Source organism: Haliotis cracherodii, unplaced genomic scaffold (assembly GCF_022045235.1).
Source record: "Haliotis cracherodii isolate W230 unplaced genomic scaffold, xgHalCrac1.p SCAF_5, whole genome shotgun sequence".
Classification (NCBI taxonomy): domain Eukaryota; kingdom Metazoa; phylum Mollusca; class Gastropoda; order Lepetellida; family Haliotidae; genus Haliotis; species Haliotis cracherodii.
In genome coordinates, this window is record NW_027266308.1 from 22,804,055 (window position 1) to 22,829,765 (window position 25,711).

The 25,711-nt window shown below is 40.2% G+C and overlaps 1 protein-coding gene across 6 annotated transcripts in view; it reads right to left on the minus strand.

The window, feature by feature from the left end:
- The window catches only part of LOC139442032 (spectrin beta chain, non-erythrocytic 5-like), a 154,955-nt gene that overhangs the window by 85,553 nt on the left and 43,691 nt on the right, over positions 1 to 25,711 (minus strand). For all 6 annotated transcript variants that reach the window (XM_071222799.1, XM_071222797.1, XM_071222798.1 and 3 more), the window contains exons 2-5: positions 22,386 to 22,558; positions 2,187 to 2,354; positions 1,145 to 1,261; positions 325 to 401 (exon numbers count right to left, since the gene is read on the minus strand). In XM_071222799.1, the coding sequence (XP_071078900.1) occupies positions 325 to 401; positions 1,145 to 1,261; positions 2,187 to 2,354; positions 22,386 to 22,502 (479 nt within the window). In that variant the 5' untranslated portion in view covers positions 22,503 to 22,558. The remainder of the gene's footprint in view (positions 1 to 324; positions 402 to 1,144; positions 1,262 to 2,186; positions 2,355 to 22,385; positions 22,559 to 25,711) is intronic.

A 25,711-nucleotide genomic window follows, 5' to 3' on the forward strand; every position in this document is an offset into this window, starting at 1 on the left:
AACTTCAAATGTTTTCACACTCTGGTGAACACCATAACTAATGATACATATGAGAATAGGGTTTCAGTCACTTCTTTGGTGTTCAAGGATTATCTTAAATCAATGGAGAGACATCACTGGTAAATTATCACTAATTGTAATCATATCAGTTGAAAGCATGATTTCTTGCAATGTGTCCCAATGTAAAACATGGCACATTATTATTAAGTCTTAAGTCCTCCACTTCCGTTTCACTGAAGCTAGTTAGTGAGGGAAAATGTGCCACATGTCTTGTACTGCCACCTCCCTACTTCCCCAGACCCGGGACTCCCCTGACAAACTCACCCCTCAGTCTTCCTCTGACACCACAGCAACAGGGCATCCTTGGCTGATCTCCTCTCACTATTCTCCTCCTCCTCATCCTGAAGCACATGAGATCATAACCTTAAACATGCTGTCAGGCATAAAATTTCATTAAAAGTCTTCAAAAATAAGTAGAATGAAGTTCAAAATAACCCTATTTTCAATTAAAAAAAAAGACAAACTGAAAACACAGAAAGGAAAGGGGGAAAAACAGGGCAGGATTGACAAGGAAAGGAACGGTCTTATTCAGTAAAGGTGAAATATCTGTTACACAGCCAATGGAGACACATGACACATGCTATTAACAAATGTCACATAATATTTGTTCTACACAAAAGACAGTCCATATTTCGCACAGATACAAAGAGGCCAACTCATAAACTAATGCTGAACTAGGTATGATTATAACATTGCCACAATGTCTGTGGAAGATGTGCTCAAACAAAGTAGACAATAGAGAATGAGCCAGTTTGGTTTAACGCGGCTTTGAACAGTATTCCAGTTATATCATGGCATGTCTGCTTAATGTGGGAGGAAAGCCTGAAGTGATGCAGGTCTCAGATGTTTACCACCTGGGTGAAACCCATGGGGCAAACCGGGATTCAAACCCACAACCATAGGTTTCTGGAGTGCCCAAGGGAAGCAACTCTGCACAGCGAGTTGCAGTGCCTAAGACGACTGGGCTACCTGTGCCCCTTAGAAGACAATAGAGACCAATCTGTTGAGGAAGGAATATAGGTGTGATTGTCCACCACCTCCATGACAAGGGAGAGGTGTGTCAGTGAACACAGAGGGCACTCACCACTTGTATGGTGATCTCCTGGATCTGGAATCGGAGGATGATGGTCCAGATGAGACCAAGGATCAGTCGAGGGTTGCCATCCACGATATCTTCAGCACCAATATTCTCAAAGTATACCTGTAATATAATGATCCATGTGAGTCAAGTTCTTTCTCAATCCAACTTGCAAAGGAGACAAGTTCTCTTGATGTCACAGGTGAGGTGGAATGGGGTTTAACACTGTGTTTAAACATTACCGCACTTATATAGCGCCGTTCATGCTCACCCTGTATCCACTAATCTTAGTTTTGATAGTCTGGGTGATTGAAAAAGGTCTTGCACAGAGATGAGTAATTGAACAGTGACGTCCAAGCAAAACCAGTGGTTGATGGTGTAAGCAGATCCATGTCAGAAGGGAATAATTACACACCAACTCAGCCAGGTTTATGCTGTCAGATGGTCACCCTTCCAAACATTGCACCATGTTTTTAGGTGTTTCTCATCTCCAACTTCAACCAGCAAGAGAGACGGAGGCCAAAATATAATTTTTTAAAAATAGAAAACTGTTTTCACTAATTGGGTAACTTATTTCATGACATTTTAAAGTTTAAAATACTTGATAGCAGTCTTTAAATTAATTTACAGAATAGAATGAGTTACTTTGAAAACAACTTTTTAATAAACATAGCTGAAGAAAGATCAAGCTAACCTGGATATTTTTAAGAGTGTGCAATGGGAGTAGTTGGGTTTTTTTTATCCCATCGGTGCATATTTTTACACAGCTGTGAGGATATTGAGATGTGAAAACTTTTTATTATTTCATGTCGGAATGAACACTTTGTGCAGGTGGGAGATTGGCAGCATTGGGATGACTCGCCCCAAGACGAACCACTATTGATCACCCAGACCTCATCTGAGCTGACACATAAGATAATTCTGTCAATGTGTGAAGATGGGGACTATTCTGTCCAACAACCACCTTGGTGACAATCACAGAAGAAACAATCATTAAGAACTCTTAAGTAAATTACTTCCAAAATCATAAATCTTTATAACTGTTCACCTTTGTTGCGAGGAACTTGAGACATTTGTTCAGGTTCTCTACTTTCTGCACCTTGATCAAGCCCTTGTTGGGTTTACCGAGATTCTCGCCGGAGATTATCTCCAGCAGCTTCATCAATATCTTGCCATCAGCCAGGTCTGTGAACAAGTCCTTTATCTCTAGTCTCGCCTGCAACAACAGAAGATTGATTAGAAAAAACTGCTCTGACTGCACATGCTAATAACAGATATTTTACAGGTGCTTCACCTAGTGATGAATCAGATCGGCACCACAACAGAGTTCCTACAACATATGTATGTAATGCAACACTGAAGAAACCAGATCATGACATCAACAATTTATGCATAAGCTTGGTATAAGCTTTTAGTAGCATCGTTTTGTTTCCTAAATTACATTACTGACACCAACGAAACTATTAGGAGGGAAACCACCCATTACAGTCAGTTAGTTAGTCAGTACTTACTATACTGCCAATTAGGCTCCCAGACCCTAGAGAATAAATTAAAATGAGAATCCAACTCAAGTCTAGAATGATTGTGCAAGTCTAGATTGCCTCTGCTCTGAAACCATCATTGTTCTGGGCTCCATTTTTACTTCTTTTTCATTTTGTACATTACATATAACCTTAAATAAGATAACCTTACTTCAGGTACTAATTGTTAATGTAACTGCCAAGGTCAATGAGGACTTTAACACCTGGCAAAATATGATTCAAACAAGCTCTCAAAATCATAGTTATCTGTCTATGCAAAAAATAACCTATGTCAAATAATATGTGATACTCTCCCCAAAGCATGTATCTAATTGTATCCACATATGGGTTCCCCCTCACCCAATCCATCTGTGTCAACCGTGCATGATGTTGCAGTGTCAGTGTCACCTGCTGTGCAGCAGTGCAGAATGAGGTCAACGTGACCTGGCACATCCTACACATAGCTGCTTAACAATAATATGACAGACATTAAAACACACCGTGCTCGGCATACCAGATTATCATGTCAGCAATACCAGGCCATTCACATTCATGACATGTAAACTTATAGGGACATAATTTACATTGATATAATAGCCACAAACCAAGTTCCTGATGAATATTTATGATGTAGACAGACACCTGCAGTCATACAATATACTGACTCCTTGACAGCACAGATTTATTTAGGATTCCAACCTAAGTGCCCTTGGCAAGCAAATTGGGAAGAATCATTTCAATCAAAACTGGCATATTTTTTTAAAGGTCTTCTTTTCCTAAATTCACACATAGTTTAACACTGAACTGTCACGTTCAATGCAATAATGTAAAATGCATTAAAGCCTCTTCCTCTATATTGATCCTGATATCAAGTAAACACAAGTCACCTCAACAAAGCCATGACATTAGTCATTATCATCACAGTATGACGTGGGAAATGTTTCATTCAAATTTGGGACTTTTACAGACATTGCTGCAGATTTGCCTCAGAGCAGGTCTACATCAATCCCTGTAATAGGGATGCTGACAATGTTTTTATTAAAATAATCCACCAACCACTAACTGCGCCTATTACAACATGTAAGCAGCTAGGTAGACTAATCCCTGCTGTAACCCTGTATACTAAACACGGCTGTGAGAGGGCAAAAAGGTATATCCCCCATTTACACACACTCTCTCCACCTGCATGTGTAATGAAACTACACAGAAACTCCCACATATGTGAAATACAGCTGTGACACTAAACTGGTTGGGTGATTGATTCTTAAAAATTGGTGTACAGCTCTGCTGTCCCTAAAAAATTATGTAAAAATTTTTTAATTTATTTTCCTGCTAACTGTAAAGACCAACAAGACCAGCTCATGAACATGCAAATTTTGTTACATACTCAGGTAACCTAATGAAGAAATATATTCCATTATTCTTTTTACCAATCTATCGAGAAAGATTTTCAAAACATTGATAAATCAAGCAATGAATAAACAATTCTGGCCTTAGGAAACAGAAAGTGGCGTAAAATGACATTGTTGAATATAATTTCAGATGAAGTTACAGTATCTGTGCTGCAGGTTACCTGAAATAATATTAAAATCAGTAGGACACATAGATATTGGGAAATATATACACATCCATTCTGTCACAAGGATTAATTAATAGTATATTTTACTCTGTTACAAGAAATTACTAGATGCAAACCTATTGAAGACCTTATGGTCACGGTCCTGTTCAACAAAATAGTCTTAATGTTAAGATGATCATAACTCCCATACTTTAACCCAGATTTATAGCGAGTGAGTGAGTGAGTTGGGTTTAACGCTGCTTTTAACATTATTCCAGTTATATCACGGGGTGTCAGTTTTATGTGGGAGGAAAGCCTGTAGCGATGGAGGTCTCAGACGTTTACCACTTTGGTGAAACCCACGAGGACGGGTATGGTGCTGACAAACCTAGAAACGTTATCGGGACGAACCGGGATTCAAACACACAATCATGGGTTTCTGGCGTGCCCAAGGGACGCAACTCTGCACAACAAATCACAGCGCCTTAGACGACTGGGCCCCCCATGCCCCCCACAGATTTATAACAGTTGTAGTGCAAACACCATGTTGTGGGCCCTGATAAACTTAACATAATATTAATCATTTTATATTCAGCAATACAAGAATCTCAGGTAGCTGACACAGGTCAAGTGTCAACAACGTTACAGGCATGTCACCAACCAGGCCCTTGTCATGACGTCATGTGACAACTAGGTCAGACATATATGACAGCAACAAACCACTCATGTAGCCGACACAGGTCACATGACAACCATGTTATGAACAGAGCAAGTCACCAGGCCCTTATCGTGACGTCATGTGACAACTAGGTCAGACTTCTATGACAGCAATAAACCACTCAAGACCAGTAAGTGCCATAACTGTGCTTCTCGAACTGTATCAACATTATGCTCCCCTATCATACCCACATTCTTCAGCTTTGCTGGTGAAATTAGGCCTGCAGTGGATAATAGAAAACTAGTAAGAATAATAAGATCAAGTCACTCTTCCCGTAGCTATATGGTTAAATACATGTGAGTACGCAGTAATTTGAATATACAAGATATCTACATAACAGTGTTCGAAAGTAAGCATGAAAGTCAAGGGGTCTTGTCCTAACACTAAAGATAAAGATTTAAGGTTTCCAAGATTAAATACTTAGCAGCAGACCAGAAGACCCTAGAACCCCCCTCAATTCAAATACTAAGGAAAATGTTTCTAAATCTGATTGTAAATATACAAGAATTCCTGATTTTGAGTTCAACAACTTTTCCAAAATAAATTTTCATTTATCTTTTCTCTATCTAAATAATATTTCACATAATAATGAATGTGATTACCATTTGTTTTAACAGTATTGTGTTACGGAAACAATCCAATTGGATGAAGGTCATAGAAACCTAATCAGCTTTATTGGCAATCTGCATTGAAGTTACATAATGGCTATTAAGGTATTGCTCTCCCAGGAGGCCAAGAATATCAATGACAAATAACTACATCGCTCAATGTGAGTTATGTATTATGTAAACCAGGGCTTTACAGGACTGACTGGAACCCATTCCACTAATAACGTATGTAACACTAGACTTCTATACTAATGACATTACAGAAATACCATAGCTAATCATGTCTACCATATCGAACAAAGCTTTGTAAGTAAGTATGTTAACACTGAGTTTAACGATATCTCCACATCACTATCAGGGACACCAAGAATGGACTTCATCGCTTGGACCTGTGGATATTCACACACGAGTCTTCCAGGATGAGATATGACATTCTAACATGACATAACTTCTCCGTGCCAAGACTAACTCCATCTATTGATGAAGTTAACACAAGACTTATTTGATTGAAACTGCAGACTGGCATTATCTGAAAGTCAACATTTCTGAGAAAGTGACAAGATTAATAGCCTGTTACCGAGTCATATCTCATTCAGATATCATCTTGCAAAATCATTGTCACATAAAACACAGGGTTATGTGAAGGTAAATGCGACTAGATTCCGACATTCTGGTGAGTCTGAGAGATGTTTCACACTACTTGCATCAGTGTTGTAGCAACAGGGGACATCATGTGTCTCACACAGAGAACCACTGATGGGAATCAAACTCAGGTCTTCAGCTGAACCAGCAAACTCCACAACCAGAAGGCCACCTCACACCCCCATGACACTCAGAACACAAACGTACAAACATGCATATAGCTGTTGTTGTATTTATTTTTCCTTTAGAACCAAACAGAGAACTTTGTACTTTCATCAAGACAATGAGAAACTGTTGCTAGCCAGGGTGCTGGGTCAGCAAGGTGCCCAAAGTTAAACTGGACGTGTTTGAGTTGGCTGTGACAGTGTGAAGTGAGCAGGTTGGCCTGTGGGCAGTAGGTGTTGACCTGTCCACTTGCCACATTCCACAATACCTGCTTGATGAGACAGCAGCAAACTGACCTCTCTGCCCGTACACAGGGCCTGGCACTGCCAAGCACGTACCTGGATGGGGGAATATCCCATTGACACATAGAGGACATACAGAGAGGTGCAGATACCAGCTATCCTCTCTGGGTGCGGCTCCGACAGTAGGTGCTGCTGGACATTGAGCTAAATGGGCGACTGTATCACCATGCAAACCCACCGCACTGCCAGGCACGAACCTGGATGGGGGAATATCCCATTGACACATAGAGGACATACAGACAGTGAGATGCAGATACCAGCTGTCCTCTCTGGGTGCGGCTCCCACAGTAGGTGCAGCTGAACATTGAGCTAAATGGGCGACAGTATCACCATGCAGCATTAGAAATTGCCACTAGTCCCACAGTCCTTGCCAAACTGCTCAATAGTTAAGGTACCATAAAGACAAGTAGAAATTTGCCCTTTTTAAGGGTTTTGCTATTTATTATTAGGACTAGTGGACTAAACCTGTTAGTTTCTACCACTGCCATGCAGACCCAAATTGACCTCTGGGTCTGAAACTGGGTGACAGTACAGCAGACACACACAGACATATCTGAAACTTAATGCTATTTTTTTTAAGTCTATACATAAGAATAATCTCATCTAATCATCTGCAGAAATCAGAGGGCCAAAAGTCTGGGTTTACTGGCGTTTAGAACATGGCTTTGCCATGGAAACGAAATAAAACTTTGAATGGGAGCTGTATGGAAGAGCAATCATTCATGCAAAATTTCATTTTTTGTGTATTTGGAGAAGAAATCCATTCCCTTATATCCAATATGCCAGCCACGGTTCTTCCCTCATGAATGTATGTACATTGTGTGAATCAGAGGAAGTGTGACTGCTTATACAATAATCACTATGACAGAAATAAGTACACACATCATGTATCTTAACTGACATTGTGTCTCACCAGTTCAGAAGCAGATTTTCTTAACAGAGTTGACCTAAATATACCATTTAACATTTTAGCCTCAGGGACATTACTGAAGAAAATTCATTAGGATAATTTTACAAACATTCAAACTCAACAACTTCAATGCCATAAACTGGGTGTGTCTGTGACCCTGGAGGTCAGGGTGGGAGGTGAAAGGTTGACATTATCAGTTGACCTCTCACAAGAGATATACAGATCTACCCCAGCTAATGTCCTTTCCCTATCTGACAACATGGTCTTTATACTGTGGTATTCCGAGTATGCAGGCCATCAACACCCAGCCCTCATCTGTCTCCCATATAGCAGAATGTTTTTAATACAGATATTCTTAATATATCCAGGAGATGACAGTTTATTTATGGTAGAGATCCTGAGATGATTAGATCCAGCAGGGTAAGTGGTTTCATAGAAGTGTGTGAGTCCTCAGTGGTAAGGTCACTTGGGAATCATTAAAAAGATATATCAAGCATCTCTATTATTGAAAGAACTTTACACTGTCAAAAATAGGTTAAATTTTTTAAACCATTAAAAGTAAAAACCAATGGTTAATAAAAAAAACCTGAACAATTCACTAAATTTACTGGACTTTTTGACATATTGTCTTAGTTTCAATAAAAGAACACATACTATGTGTTTAGGGACATCTGAGAAATATTAAAATGCAATATGACATCAACCTCTTCACTGTTACCAGGTTACTGTCCAATTATCCATAATTTATTCTTGTCTGATTCTCTCAAGTTAAAATTTTAGCAAGAAAATATTATGAAAACTGTCCAGCATCATGGCCACATTACAAAGGCTCACACATGGGTGTATCAAGGTATGACACGTTAAACTTTTGATCAAATTCATCACTGAATAAACTGATGTTTGAGTAGCATTCCAAGGATCTCCCAAACACTGGATGTGAACACAGGACAAGCATGTCTAGTAATTGGGGGCATGCATAAGCTCCCCGACTGTCATCACACACACAGACACGGCTAATGGGATGTCCAGGGGAGATAATGAAGTAATTCCATTCATGATGATCAATCCGACAAATGTCATCAGGTACTGTCCTGCCCATTACAAACAACCATAACACAGCTAGAGCTCACAGTAACACAAAACAAACATCAAGTACAATAAGATAATGATGTGAATATGGGCATATAGAGATATCTGCTAGATGCCATGATTCCATGCCAAGTCAACACATCATCCAAGTAATTTGTCATTGAGCAGTTTATGTATTTATTCTAAAGATAATCCTAGCACAGTCTTCTTCTGTAATGGGGGTGGGAGGGGGGAGAGAGACTAGTGAGTATCGGCCTCTGAGCAGTTCTAGTGAGTGGGTTGGGTTTAACGCTGCTTTTAACGGTATTCCAGTTATATCGTGGCGTGACAGCTTAATGTGGGAGGAAAGCTTAAAGTGATTCAGGTCTTAGACATTTACCACTTCGGTGAAACCCACGAGCACGGGTATGGTGCTGACAAACCTAGAAACATAATCGGGGCAAACTGGGATTAGAACCCACAATCTGGCGTGCCCAAGGGATGCAACTCTGCACAGTGAATCGCGGCGCCTTAGACGACTGGGCCACCCCTGCCCCCTGGGGGGGAAGACTAAAATTATGAACAAAAACTAAACTAGTCTTTGATCATGTGGCAGGACATGAAAGATTCTAAATGACTTCTAATGGCATATGATGTAATTCACTGAAATCCTGAGTAGTCATATATACTACTCAAAAACAGGTTAAGGACCACCAGATTCTTTCATGTTACTATAGTCAATCTGTCATGGCATTGAAAGAATCGGTTCATCCTTAACCTTTTGCGACTAGTATACGTCTACATGCATCACATAACAGCCTATGTTAACCTACAGCATGCATGCTTAACAGGCAAACTCTAGTGTTGGTTGGATATTGTTAATGTGATGTCATCATGTGCTTACTTGCCATGAATCATGTGGCCAGATGAACAGGGAAGTGTAGTCTGGGAGATTACATGGTGGCCACTCCACAGCTCAGTAATAACCTTAATTACTGTGAAATGTCACAAGTGTTCCGCTGTGGACCTGGAGGGGTAATGACCAAGGTGCAGTGTGTCCAGGGCCAGGTTCAAATAAACACAAGCTCAAGTCACACCCAGCCATCTGTGTGAACTCCAACATTTCAAATATATTGATCATTAGGCGTGTTTGCTGATGAGGGTGGCCAATGTATTTCTTCAAACCTCGGTAATCTCCCGTTTGTATGTGATGACTGGGGCAATGAGATCGGAAAGAAAAACTTTATGGTGGAGATTCAGATGGAAAGGAGGTGTGTGTGTGTGTGTGTGTGTGTGTGTGTGTGTGTGTGTGTGTGTGTGTGTGTGTGTGTGTGTGTGTGTGTGTGTGTGTGTGTGTGTGTGTGCGCGTGTGAGAGAGGAGAGAGAGAGAGAGACAGACAGACAGACACAGAGAGAGAGACACACACAGAGAGAGACACATTTAGCATTAATCAGTGTCATTCTAAAGGACACCAAGAAGCCCAAAGAATATATAGTTAATTTAAGTTCAAACCTGTTAACTGGCAAATGTGTACAGGAGTCATCTAATACAGGGACTATGGTAATATGGTAACCTGGTCATAAGCAGGCCTGTACAAGGGTCTCCTAATACTGAGACTATTATAACCTTGTACAGGCAGACGTATGTACAGGGGTCACCTAATACAGGGACTGTGGTAACAGAGCCAGCAGACAGATGTAGGGAAGTGTGTTGAGCGAGACCTGTTGCTGACTGGAGCTGGGGGTGGCGTCCGTCACAAGACAATGAGTCATGATGCCGACCCACTCTATAATTACACATTCCTACCACCTGACAATCTACACGGAACATGGGGTTTTCAGATCTCAAATCAAACATACATTTCCATTATAAAGCTGTCAGTGCACAACAATCATTGGCCTGATACAGGAATACATTTGCTTACTCTAATTTAGGATTGGGGGACTAATCCTTTAATCTCGGACAGACGATTGTTCAATATTTGTTTTATGTCAAACAAAGCTGAGCACTGTTTCATTTCTTCAATTCCGAGAATCAGTGGTAATAGCATACACTCTCACTGAATTAATCGAAAAAGTCATGTGATAAGCAAAATTAAACAATTAAGATTTTTTTATTCAAATCAGTGACTTCAGCCATTAGTCAAAGGGCCTAATAAAGTCAGGAAAAGTTGGCAGTCGGTCCTCACAATGCCTAATAAAAATAGTTTTGATCTTGTTAGATTAACAAACAAAACACCAAGACAAAACTATTTAGAAAGTGTTAAATTTATTATTTCATGGCCTTGAAACTCTTGAAAATCAAATAATTCTCCACTAGTTTGTAATTCTAGATTGAAAGAACCATCCATAACTTGTTCCAACTGGTCCTAACAAAGCCTGTCCAGACACCTCGGAACATCAAGAGACCTGATGAGAAATTTATAGGTGAGAAGGACCTTTGACATCAGAAGACTTAAATGGTGGGGCATATGTAGTTGTGCAATGATGGTGTGTACCACAATGATGGACAACGAAGTAGGTGGGATAAATACATGCTCTGGCCAGGAGGCATGTGGCCAGGGGGCTACAGTGACAGTAGGGGTTGTGTTAAATCATGGGCTCTCTGCTGCAGCTCATCCAGTGGGCCATGACAGACACATTACATCAGGTGCTGCTGCTTGATGTGGAGGAAGTGGGACTATTATCTGTATACGCTCTGATGGTCACAGGGACAGGAAGTCCCCTTGTCCTTGATGGAGGATTGAGGCAAAGGTGACACAAGACACTACAAAGACTTGTACCTGTCACCAGCACACCAATCTGCACCAAAAACTTATGAGTCAACTGGCATTATTTTCAGTAGATCTTAGTGTACATGTATGGACTTTAATAAGCAAAGCGTACTGGACCAAAAGACATTTCACAACTCAGGTTACACACTAGTGGTTAAATTCATAGACTGACACCATGTACAATAACACAAGACAAACATTGTTCTTGGAGTGAGTGAGTGAGTATGGTTTTACGCCGCTTTTAGCAATATTCCAGCAATATCACGGCGGGGAACACCAGAAATGGGCTTCACACATTGTACCCATGTCGGGAATCGAACCCGGGTCTTCGGCGTGGCGAGCGAACGCTTTAACCACTAGGCTACCCGACCGCCCCTGTTCTTGGAAAACATGTCAAGTTATCCAGACTTCAAGATAAGCAAAGCGCTGCTATCAGAACCAAGAGCCTGTGAAGACCTCAGCCCAATGACAGGACATGACCTTGAAAGACATACAAGTGAACAAAGGGAGCTATATTATAAGGCTACATCCAGTATTGATACATACCATTTCACACATTTCGTTTATCATCTGCTCATCAAAAAGGTCTTTCAATATTAATTTGTTATCTGGCACCTCATCTTCCAGTGTAAGAGACAGACAAGGCAGGTTGGTTTCAGGTGACATGGTGTTGATATGTTTGACACACATATTGCTGCACTGGCATAACTCACAGCATCATAGTGAGATGCTTAATGAAGTAATGCATAGGTATGTCACAGCAAACTGGTCCATGCATCAACAACACACATGACTTTCACATTTATCTCAGAATTCTACAGAAAGATACTCTAGCAGTGTACAGCAAGAAGGTGACTCTTTACATAAGAAAGACATTCTTATTATTCAAACAGCCAAAAGTGAGCGAGTATGGTTTACAAACAGGCTGTAAATAAAAGCTAGGCTTGTGCTGGTAGAGGTCAAGAACATGAATCCTGCTTATGAGTGAGTGAGTATGTTTTTACAAAGCTTTCAGCAATATTCCTGCAATATCACGGCACGGAACACGAGAAATGGGAATCACACATTGTACCCATGTGGGGAATCAAACCAGGGCCTTCAGCATGACAAGGGAACACTTTAACCACTAGGCTACCCACCGCCCACTGTTCTCATACAAATTTATGCAACCTTCAAAATTCCTTCAGCAGGCCTATTACACTTCCAAGGCCAGGCTAACATAGCGAAGTGGCCAGCCTTCACAAGTAGCACCTGTCCGAGGTACACTGCCAGGAACATATATCACCTGTAGACTTTAAGTAGGATATCAAAGATGTAACCTGGCTCCCAAGTTATAAGCCTTCTTTCATGTACTCCTCATTGTCATCCCAAATACATAACTTGATTTACAGTGGACGTTTACAAACAAGCTGTAAATACAAGCTAGGTATGTGCTGGTAGAGGTCAAGAACATGAATCCTACTTATAAGTGAGTGAGTGTGTGAGTATGTTTTTAGCAATATTCCAGCAATATCATTGTGGAGGGGCACCACAAATGGACATTGTACCCATGTGGGAAATCAAACCCGGGTCTTCGGCGTGACGAGCCAACGCTTTAACCACTAGGCTATCCCACTGCACATGATGATGGTGATGATGATGATGATGATGATGATGATGATGATGATGATGATGTTTATTGCTAGAAAGTATAGCTGCTCAGAACTTCCATATTAGTGATTATGAAGATTTTGGACCGGATAAACCTGATATAAACCGGCACTTGAACAAACCCAAGAAACATTGTGAAAATACACAGAATACAATGAATTGACAATAATTGACAAACAGTGTTTGTTAATTTATCACCACACTCAGCAATATTCCTGCGATATGACAGCAGTGATGAAGTCAACCCCAGTACACCTGTGGTTACACACCTTGGCCCATCAAGACCATAGTGCTCTAACTGACCTCCTGAACTCCATGCCGGAGTTGGCTGCATGTGCGCTTGTCATGCTGGACCCTGCGTTTATTACATCATTATTCATCCTTACAAAGGGCATGTCCACACACTATCCGGCCACTTCCATATCACTTCTTATCTTTATGGGCAGTTTAGATGTATTCAAATAGAGTTAACAATCACTTCATTTCCCACTCAGCAACTAACTTCATCGGAACCACCAGGGACAACTTGAGTGAGTGAGTGATTGAGGTTTTACACCACTGTCAGCAACATTCCAGCAATACGAACCACTACTCCACTACCCGACTACCCAACAACCTCTATGAATCTCTAAACCAATAGGTACAATTACAATATCACACATGAAGGCAAATCTTGCCTCTGCATTCAAAGATGGCATATGGAATCGTTGATGCTGACTAAGTTGAATGAGCAAGCTATTTAGAATGACCCCAAATTACAGTGTAACCATTTCACGACATTCCTTTAATGCCCTGATTGCTCTGCCAAAGAGGCGGAAAGATTTTGACAATATCCCCTCAGATAAAGGCAGATTACTGGTCTAGTTGTATCAACGCTGTGCTGCATCCAACCAATCCTACTCTTTAACATGGGAGTCGCTCAGTCCACGTAGTACTTATGCTGAAACAGCTAAATAAATCTGGCTCAAGATTTTTATTAAACATTCTGAACAATTAGGATTGTCAAAATATATAATTTATTCGGGACTTTCTTATGAAAACTTAAGCACCTGAACTTAGAAACCAAAGCCCCTATATTTCCTCCATGCACTGGTGATCTGTTCCTGCCCTAGGGCTCCAGCACCAGTTGTAACTGTCCTGCCCCCAGCTAGAGCCTCGCCAGTCAATATAACATCACAAGGGAGCATTTAGTATTATGTCCTTAGTTGAACATGCTGAATTAGGCTTTTAGATTTTACCTTTATCCCAAGCTGAGCATGATAATACAGTAGGGTCAAGAAGGTGACTACAATAATCTGTTTGACAATAAATATGGATGTTGGTGAGCCAGTATTTCGGCTTTCTGTGCAGCTCCACATGGAGACTACAAAGTGACCACCGCATACTGGCCTAGAGTGGTGGGGATCAAAGAGCCACATTCCTTGGGGTAGACAATGGTGGCAGTGAGGTGTACTCGCTTCCTGTGGTGTTGATCAAACATACCCTGTGGAGGTACCAGCCATGTAGACAAATATAGCCCACCCTGTGTACAGTTGGAAGCTGTATTCTATTTAATAGTCATTACCTCAGACCTGTTTCTTACTACACCTAGTTTTTACGATTTTATCTTAAGATGTTGACCTTCTTTTCCCTATTTGTAATATTGTATGATCTGTATCTGAAGGACACTCTCCATCCTACATGACACACAACCCAATGCCCATTTTAACAACATAGGGAGTTATAGCACTTTATCATTACAGGTGTAACAATATGTGGGTTGCGATTCGATATGTATATATACCGTACTATGGGTGCAATACAATTTGTATCCTGATACAGTACTTTCATTTCATAGCTTGATATTTGTTCTCTTTGCAGGTAGATCTCAACCCTGAATCATTTGTTTCTAAGTTTCAGAGATTGAAGCTGGGATATTGAGGGGCAGAGGCATATGGGCTAGAGGGCACTGTGAAAGTTATGCTGTTTATAAGCAACTGGGCATACTAGAGAATCTGCATAAGCAATATCACAAACACATCAGGTGACACAAAGAGTTGGCTTTACAAATAGTTTACACTGCAGAATCAAAACCCCAGACTTTGTTGTGGAAAGGAAGTGTGTTTATTCCTGAGCTGTCTGTCACCTACAACCTCCTGCTGGTGATGTTGTTCTGAACACCTGGAAGCTTCATGCACTCAGAGATTGGTCCAAGCTTAATCTAATAAGCAATAACTATGAAGTATTTACTGTATACCCAGACAGTAAGAAATGCTTAATTCCTACATTCTGGTAGGACACCTGTAAGATGTGGAATCAAAGTATAACTGTGTGATATTTCATGTTATCAGTTGACCAAGTCCTATCACATCCATGCCCCTGCCCTGATAAGACCAAATGCCTCAGGTGAAGGGCTGCTTCAAACTGGGCAGTCATCACTTCAACAGACCCTCAGGCTAAGCGACCTCACTGATATCAAGGCAGGACCACTTTACAATGTCCAGATCTTCCACTTCTTCTGATGGACAGTCACACAACCTCTACATTGTTGGGCATTCAGGCTTTCACTGCCATCATCCTCACTCAATTACCACTTCATACATGGGGCCCAATCCTGTTTAGCTGAACATGCTTTTAACCACTCTCACAGATGTACTGTGACCTCAAAAGATGCACTAGCTTTTTCATGAACTCAACTGTCGATAAGGTTATAGACATCACAAGACAAACTATAAATGTCAAACAAATATGTAAATGGCATAAAACATCCCATGACCCCTATCAGAGGTTTCAGCTGCATGTTTACACTGGACACAAAGATATACATCAGTTCTTGGCAAATAGGTAAGGTTAACTTCATTTCTTGAATGAGAAATACAACCATGATTATTTATAGACTTTTCTCACAAGATGAAATAGGTATTTGGGAAGATGCTCTGATTATTCTACTGACAATAATACCAAAATATGTGATGGAAAATTCTATTTCAGGAATGTTATTGTATCTCGCCACATTCATTGTTTGATGATGTCGCATATCATCAATGTTTCCGCAGATTGGAGATCTGTGGCATCAATCTGTTGTAACTCAGGAGAGATGAGACAGTTCACTTCTAGATTAAGCTGGGTTGTATTTCCTAGATAGACAAGACTATCACACTACCATAGACACATCCTGTACAGAGAATGCCTTCAAGAATGACAGCACCACAGAAGCAGGTGTCTTCCTGTCACTGCCTGTTGGGGCGGTTGGGTAGCCTAGTGGTTAAAGCGTTCACTCATCATGCCGGAGACCCAGATTCGATTCCATGGGTACAATGTGTGAAGCCCATTTCTGGTGTCCCCCACCATGATTTTGCTGGAATATTGCTAAAAGCTAAAAGCGGCGTAAAACCAAACTCACTCACTCACTGCCTGTGTCATCCTGGAGTACATAATGTGAAAATGTAACGTTCATGCCCAACAGATGAAGACATTCTGGCACTATTATAAACCATTTGACAAGACCAATGATAAGGTTTAAGATAAGGGCATGTTTGGACCCATTGTTTATGTCACATTTTCAGACATGATCAAATGGCAGACAACTCACCTTTTGGTCTTTCTTGTACTTGCAAGTTGTGAACTTCTTGCATGATCAAGAATGGCTTAAATGAGTGTAAAAGCTAACTTCTTGGTACTAGAAAATCTACCTCTGATTAAGACTGTGACCCAAGATGATGTTTTCACCACATGTTTGAACTGTCTTTTTGTACGTATGTTAAAATCAGCTTGGGGCAAAGACATACAAGTTCAAACATGAGAATTGTTTTTCTGAAATCCTCTAAAATTAGTGTTTGCAACACATACTAAAATTACCTATTCATTTAGCACTGTTATAAGTCCAAAACTTGCAAAAGGTAAAATCAACTTGGCCTAATTTATTCTCTGTCATATGAGTGAGTGAGTGAGTATGACTTTATGCTACTTTTTGCTATATTGCAGCAATATCATGCTGGAGGACACCAGAAATGGGCCTCTTTCAGATGATAAATTTCATAACAATTTCTAAAAGTTTTGTTAATTTATTACATAATACAAATGTTGAGGACCAAAGAAGGTTTTTGATAATACCAAATTCCCCATTGAATAATCTCATGCCTCATTTCATCCTCAATGAAAGGACATACATAGATATATACGCTGCCTTATGTGTCACAGCTTATATGCCATGGGCTGCTGGTGTTAAAATATATGTCAGGTAAACATTCTGCAGATGTAACTGGGCCAGTGTTCATCCATCAATGTCGGCTAACTGCTTTATCTGCGACCCCCGACTCGCAATATCTGGTTCAGCAATCTGCCCACTGCATAGCAGGTAATTCTACCATATATGGCTACCTGTTGATTTCAGTACAGGTACGTATACCAGGTGAAGCGTTAATCCATTCTACCTGTCGTTGACATTCTTGGCACAATCCCAAGTCGAGCGTGGGGGACCACTGTCAACAAGGTGTGAGGGAAATACAAGCTAGACTCGGAATAATGATGTCCTCACAACTTCTTTCTTACCTGGCTGAATCATACAGACTCGCATACCTTAGGAAATAGAATATGACAAAAGCTTTAATCTGTTAGTACAGACATAGATCCTAGTTACTGGAGCTTACCACTCTCAGTCTATCTGTGGAAGCTGTAAATCATTTAACCTATATTCACCAATGCTCTCTTTTGCGACATAATGTGGACTGGAGTTCATCAATATGTCATCAAGGTTCTCAAGGGACATTGGTATAAACACCTCAGTCCTACAATAGCAAACCATTAACTTCACAGCACAGCTGTATGTGAGCAAACACAATGTAACCATAAACCACAAGTAAAACCACACACAAAACCCCTAAAAGATACAGAAATGAGACTCAAAGCTACGACCTGTCACAAAAGTACATGTCCACGTTCCATAGATATCACTCATCACACACAAAGATGTAGATAATGTTTTATCATGGCAGTCAACGTAAGTTATACTCATACAGTATAAAACTCAAGCAACACTCTTCCTTTCCTTGACAAGTACCCCAGACTCTACTCATCTTATCTGTCACGATGATAAAGCATACCTCCATCTCAACAGTGAACACTTGTTTTTTTATATAAATTTATCAAGTACATTTTTTGTGCTGCAATGAGTTCCAACTGATTATTCAAACACAAAACCAAATTCTTTGTTAAAAACAAAATGTTGTTCTACAATTGTCTACAGAGATACAAAGTTCTAAACACAGAAGTGGATGGAAGCCTGTTCTATGTATTTTATAAAGTATAAAACCTTCCATAGGTAAATTCCCATTACCCTCGCTGTCATACACCAAACTGAGTGTGCCGGGGTTAGAGAGAGTTCTTCCAGTGTTTGAATCTGGGACCCTTTAAACCTTTAACAATCGGGCTATGACAAGGATGCCTTGACTTTCAACACTGATAATTTATGAGAATTTATGAGTATGAAAAATCTCCATCAGAAAGACTATGAAGGCATGAAGAAAGATAAACGTCAAATCTTTGTTTGGTTCAAGTATTCCTGGTGTAGACTCCTATGGAATGTGACATGACTGCATCATCATTTTAGGTACGTAAACATGAATACTCGATCTCTACAATTGGGCCGAGGACACTTTCTGCCCTCAATAAGTCTGTCATATAGCCCCTGAAACAAATATATCCAATACAGCCCATGCAAGTCTATAATGTTTGGCAAGTCTAGCTTACTGCAGTATCTGAAAATGAAGAAAGTCTCTGGGCTCCTTTTTATTATATTTTATAACTATAATTTAACAACTGTTTTTTTCGTTAAATATGTTCATTTCAGAGACTAGATGTTAGTCTAGGCCTCAATCTGTACGTATATCTGTTTAGAGTGAGACAAGATGGCATCCAAATCCCATGTCTCTACTGTTCCACGGGAGTGACTGATATAATCACAGCTCTAAATGAGATCAATCTTACTGTAAGTAGTATAGGTTTTCTTCTGATTGTTCAATGATAGGTCTCATTGTAATAGTGTTGTCATGTAGTAAGTCACAGCAAGGAGATATGCACCACTGGGCACAGCAGTGTGTGGCTGATGTGTATTTGTTGTTAAAGGCCACATTCAACACTATTCCAGGGATATAATTGTGGCTTGTAAATAACTGAGTCTGAATCCCCAAGTCCCACCACCAGATCCCGTGAATCCCGTCCCTTGGGACTAAATCTAACCCGAATTCTGAACAGATGTGGACACAGTAGTGTCATCATGATCTTTACCATGGTCAAGGCCGGCAGGGTAACCTAGTGGTGGAAACTGGTGGAAAATTGCTAAAAGTGGCATAAAACCTCATTCACTCACTCACTCCCTGGCTACATGGTACCCTACTGGTTGATGATCATTTTGGTCAATTAAATGTTGTCTCAACTTCATTATTCCTGGGTCCACTTGCGCAAAGCGATCTTAGCGCTAAGACCATCGAAACCCTATGTCAAAGTATGGGAGTTGTGATCATCTTAACGCTAAGATAGGTGAGGTGAGGTGAAATGGGGTTTAACGTCGCGTCCAAGATTATTGCACTTATATAGCGACGTGCATGCACGTGTATGTGTGTGTGTGGCTGCTTGTACTAGTCCGGACTGATGCCGATTTATAGTGCTAGCTCACTGAGATACCATGCCGCAGTTTAACATGAATACCCCACTCAGACACAGTATACTGACTCCGAGCCGACCAGTCCTTGTTTTAGCCCCTTAATGCCGAGCGCCAGACAGGGTAACAACAAGTACAATCTTTTAACGTCTTTTTGTATGACGCGGCCCGGGATCGAACCCTGGACCTTCCGCTCTCCGGGCGGACGCTCTACCACAAGACCACGGAGGCGGTCAACGCTAAGATAGCTTTGTGCAAGTGGGCCCAGGTCAAGTACCTACTTTCACATCTATCCACCATCTTATACACAGCTGAAGCTCTTACTTTCAGCTGCCATTTTAGTGGCAGAGCCATGCCACTGGAACTAAGAGAAAACATATCGTTCGTTCGACATGCGTCCAACATGTGACACCTAAAGCTCAGTATTACTTAGAAAAGACACAGAAAATATTCTATTGAATTCTCCTTCTTTGTAACTTGCTTTGTAGGAATGGACAATCCTTTACATGTTTGTGAATCATCAAAATGCTGGTTCCTACAAAGGCTGAAGGTAGAAGCTGCCAAATATCCTTGTCACATGTGTTAGTGTAGACTAACACCTAGCCTATGAAAACATTTCTCTAAAATAATTGTTGTTGTTTTTCTTTAAAAGAACCTTTCCTCTTCTGTTGTTTTCATGTGGAATCAAGGAAACTAGACTTGGTTTAGTTTGATCTAGACTTGCCTTGGCTTTTAGTAAATATAAATATCTATTCATATATATATATAAATATATACACACACATAAAATTCCGCAGTCATTGCGCAGGACTAGTGCTAGTGTTACTCCTGTCTTTATCAGTGAAGTCGTTTGACAAGTAATATCACGGCTATTTCTGGGACAGGCATACATTCCTGAACATACTTTGATTGTAAGTTACTGTTATTCAAAAGCAACAAATGTTGCACAAAGTGGCAGCCATGTGGCAGCAGTTGTATAGACCTTCACTCCCAGATCAATCCCTGCTCCTACACACATCTTGTATCAATACTGCAGGCACACATCTTTGATCCAGGTTACTGTACAGATTACTCCCATTATAAAGGCTTAAAATCCTGTCATGCATGCAATGGAACATATTCCAGCAGCATAATGCTAGGGTTGACTGCAGTGGTTCTATTGACCAAGTGGATATTAGTCCTAGTTGAAGCATTCAGGTTTCACAAAGGGTGTGCTTACCCTCATTGATCTTAAACCTCAAATCTTAATCACTGTTTCATACCATATTGAACCATATTCATCACATTTAATGCAAAACTAAGCACATCATTTTTTGCAAGCTTAGCCTTGTATTACTGCCTTTCATATGTGTAAATTATATATTTATGTGACAAAAGGACAATAGAAATATCACATGTTGCCCTGATAAACTCTACACTTATGACTCAAAGAATTAAGCCCCTCAATGAGCACTAGGAGACGTAATCTGGTGCCGAGCTTGTTCCAGATCACGCTTATCAATACACTACATAAAAAAAGGGTAACTTTAATATTCTGAGTATATTAAGAACATGGTAGTCAATGTAGTTTGTTATGTATTCATTATCCACACTATTGATACACACCATTAGCATTAATTATGTCAATCTGACGCTTGCCTTCATGCAGGTGCATTACAGTTTGACATATCATACATATGGATTATATATTGTCAGTGCAGAGGAAAGGTGATAAACAGCAGCATACACTAGCGCATATCTTAGCAGCTAAGTGATACTAAGACGATACTAATGCTGTTGGAGATAGGGGTGGAATAACTCTACATGCCTGGCTGGTGTATACAGCAATCAGGAGCCAATCAAGCATGGCTTCCCACACTCTTAACGCAACAGTCACTACCAGTAAGTTATTAAGAATCAATAGAGGACTCCTTTCTCTGGGAAAATGTTGTATCAGCAATGGTTCAATGATTGACTAATTGTTATAACGACTTTAGCTGGCACTGACTAGTTGTTCAAGACAAAATGAATGCAGCTGACAAAGAGGTACTGTAAGGGTAAATGTTCCGATGTTCCAGTCTTAATCCTGTCCTCTTTTAAATGAATATAATCCTGTCACTGAATTTATTCTTAAAGTATTGAAAGGGTTTCTAAATAAATGCTTCAAACTCGAAAAATATAGGAAATTGCTACACTGTGAGAGGTAAGTTTGCAAACATCAGAGGAAAGAGTTCACTTCCCTTTTGGAAAGATTATATTATATAAGAAGTATTACCTTATATCAATAAATTTTGACAACCATTACAGCTCTTGGTGTAAGAAGCACAGAGCATTCACATAGCATTACACAGGTTCTTCCCGGTGGAGTAGATTCTTAGGATTCAAATTAATGTACTAGTGAGAGTGCTATTTATCTGACAACGTCCATATGGAACAGCTTGTGAGTTTCAGAGTTTTGAGGACTGTTGAATATTCCACTATCTATATCTGTAGGAACGTCATTCCATCTACATGGAATGATTATAGTTACAACTATTTTCTGCAAATTGTGCATTTTCTGCACATTTGTGGCTACAAGTACTGTATTTTCTGTGGGGCCTGATTTGACACTTTACCCAAACCTGCATGTTTTTTTGTGTTCGACTTGTAGTTCCAATAATCTTTCACAACGAAAGTTACCAGTGTTTTGACATGATGACAAACAGGAATTTCTTACCTTCTCTAGGAAAGCATTTGCCCATTTTGTGAAAGTTTTCTTCTGAATATACACTCTCTCATCCTGAAGGGCCTTGATGCGGCCCTTCTCAAACTGCTGTGATTCCTTGAGAGACATATTGAAGTGTAACACCTCTCTCTCAGCTACCTGGCCTCATCAGGGTGAATGTAAGTCTGAAACACCAAGGACAACATGAGTACGGATGATGTAATCCCGATAACTATCTGTGTCTCATAATAGATATATTGCCACTTTCTGCTACACCCTCAGGGAAAAGTCAGTAACTTCCTGAAGACATCTATCAGCGGTATGCTGTTGCACATAATGCAAGTAGCCCGAGGGTGCACTGATTCGCATAAAAGAGTCAGAATTATTTAAATACTTCTTTCAGATTTGTCAGTAAAATCATTAAGGGTAATTACACAGATGATTTAACACAGAAGTCTTTTGAAGCTAATGAAACATGTTAGATGCCTTTACTTCTGTACAAACCACAAAACAGTACAGTTTGTAGTTTCAATGCAACGGACAGCTATATCACAGCTGGATCAGAGAAATCAGAGAAACCAGAGAATGAGAGTCGAGGGAGCAAGGATCCACACGTCACCTTGTCTGACCAACTAATGCTAATGCCTCTTACAGCAAACGTATCCTTCTCCAGACCTATTCTTGCCAGGAATCCTCACAAGGAACAACATGTACAGTAAACTATGGCTATAATAAACTCAAAGGACCACTAATAATACTTCATTTTAAGCATATGTACAGCATATATACAGCAATAGGCCGGGACCAAAACATACGTTCATTATATCTGTCAGTTTGTTATAAGTGTGTGTGAGGCAATACAAAGATTGAAACCTATGACAATGTGAAGGCCAGTTTCAAATCACCACACTGGCAATACCAAGTACCTCTTAGAATCATGTTTCTTTTTGTAATGAAGAAAACATGTTTATTGGTGAAAAAGAAATTCACTTTAGCAAAATCTGTTATAGCTCAAGAGGAGCCTTATTTGAAGTTATGGGACAGGCATTTGGGTCCAATCGCATTGACTGAAATTAATAAAGAGCACAGGCACATTGGAATTATTTACTATTAAGTTATACAAGATATTAGGCAGTCTGGCACAACTGACTGAAAGAATGTAGAAAGGTAAGTGTTCTGTCACGATATTGTTAAGTGTTTTAGTACAGGAAGTCAGCATTTTACAGTCAGGTAATGTAATAAATAAGCTAGGACTCAGTTCATAAACCTAATAGAAACTCCCAGTCATACGTAAAGGAAGATTTATACCGAGACCAAGATCTGGCCAGATCCTTTCAGTAAGCCTATCGCACTCAGATCCCAAACATACTTGACACAAAAAGAGGAGTATAGTACATGTGAGGCGTATCTCCATGTTGACCCGGACAGCTCGTATTCCCCTGAAACGTATTACACAGTGGTCACTCTGCCACTTTATATCCTATCCTTGATAATGGGCTGGAAGATGGTAATATTATACACAATGTTCGAGACGGAATGTAAGCGTCAACGCCAAGGTGACATATACAGATCAGAGGTGATCTTCAACTCAAGGGTTGCTGACACAGCCTTGGGGTTAGGTTTAATGCCAGCTTAAATATATTTTCAGTTATTTTATGGGACGTCAGCATAATGTGGTAGATATGCTCAAAGTGATGCAGATGTTTACATTTTCTTGGCATGGGTTTGATGTTTTTTGTTTGTTGTTTAACGTCACACTCAGCAATACTCTGTAAATAATGGGGGTCTGGACCAGACATTCCAGTGATTGACATCATGAGCCTCGATCCACACAATTGGGATACAATGACAACCAAGTCAGCGAGTCTGAAGACCAATTCTGCCCCGGATCTTCACAGGAGGCTATGCTGTTGACAGACGTGGGATCATAATAAGGATGAATCTGGCAGTTCAACCAACATCAGAAACAGAATCCACAATGTCTGTGAGGGTATTTCCATGCAGTGACTGACCTGCATAGCGTGTATTCCTCTCCCTCGTATTCTCCTGAGGTCACTCTACCACAAGAATGTGTATCATATCCTTAATAATGGGCAGGAAGCGTGGTAATATTATACACAATGGTCAAAATCCCTGTGTAAGCGTCCATACCAAGGTGAGATACCCATACGGATCAGAGGTAATCTTCACCAACTCAAGGGGCTGTTGACACAGCACGCTGACCCCATCCTTGGTGAAGCAGTTGACCTATTGAAACTGTGTTCATGTTGATAGAACGATGACCACAGAAACAATATCACTGAACCACGGAAACAATATCACTGATAAATAGATACTGACATGAACAAAACACTGACATGATCAAACCACTGACATGATCATAACACTGACATAATGAAGATACTGACATGATCAAGACACTGACATAACTGGACAATGTTGGACAACATATAATGGTATAATGTGGTGCTTCTCACAAGATGTGACAATCTGCCGAAGTGTATCTGCAGTGTAAAAGGGGCAGGTATTCATGGCTCCTCCTTAGAGAAACTGGACCTCTGTTATACATAGATATAGAGTGAGACTGTGGGCCTCCAGACTGAGAGGTTGATGACAGCCTGCAGGAGGTCGTTGAGGGGGAGATACTGATCTACTGGATTGTCAGGAGGGTGATACAAGCCATACTGAAGCGTGATATGTGTACTTCATAGGGAATGATTATATGTACAGGCAGATGAACACATTATATGAACAACCTGATGATCATACACAGGTGAACACATTTCTGGATCCACATGAAGATTATAGGCAGGTGAACACATTATATGAATGACCTGATGATTAAACACAGTTGAACACATTTCATGAACAACAGGGCCCACTTTCACAAAGCGATCTTAGCGCTAAGATGACCGTAACTCCCATTCTTTAACATAGGCTTACAATAGTCGTAGCGCTAAGATCACTTTGTGATGGTGGGTCCTGGAAGGGACATGGGTATATTCAAAATTGATCATCAGTTAATCACAACCAACCAAAATAATTAGTTGAATTGATTTAGACAATATTTGATAATCAAACTCACACTAATCCAATGCTGTTATGCTTCCAAGTTTACATTACAATTATTAACTTTTTAGTCTTACTGAATTTCAGAAAATGGGCATATTTGATGTCATGGTTGCAAAAATGCTTTTGTTGCTAAAGTTCATCTGATGCTTCTAGACAATTTGACATCTGTCCCCCCACTATAGACTTCCCCTTATAGTGGTAGTGTGTCCAGGTAATCGTGAAACTTGCAGGTCAGCAAAGCTTAAATCTTTACCTTCACAACATCA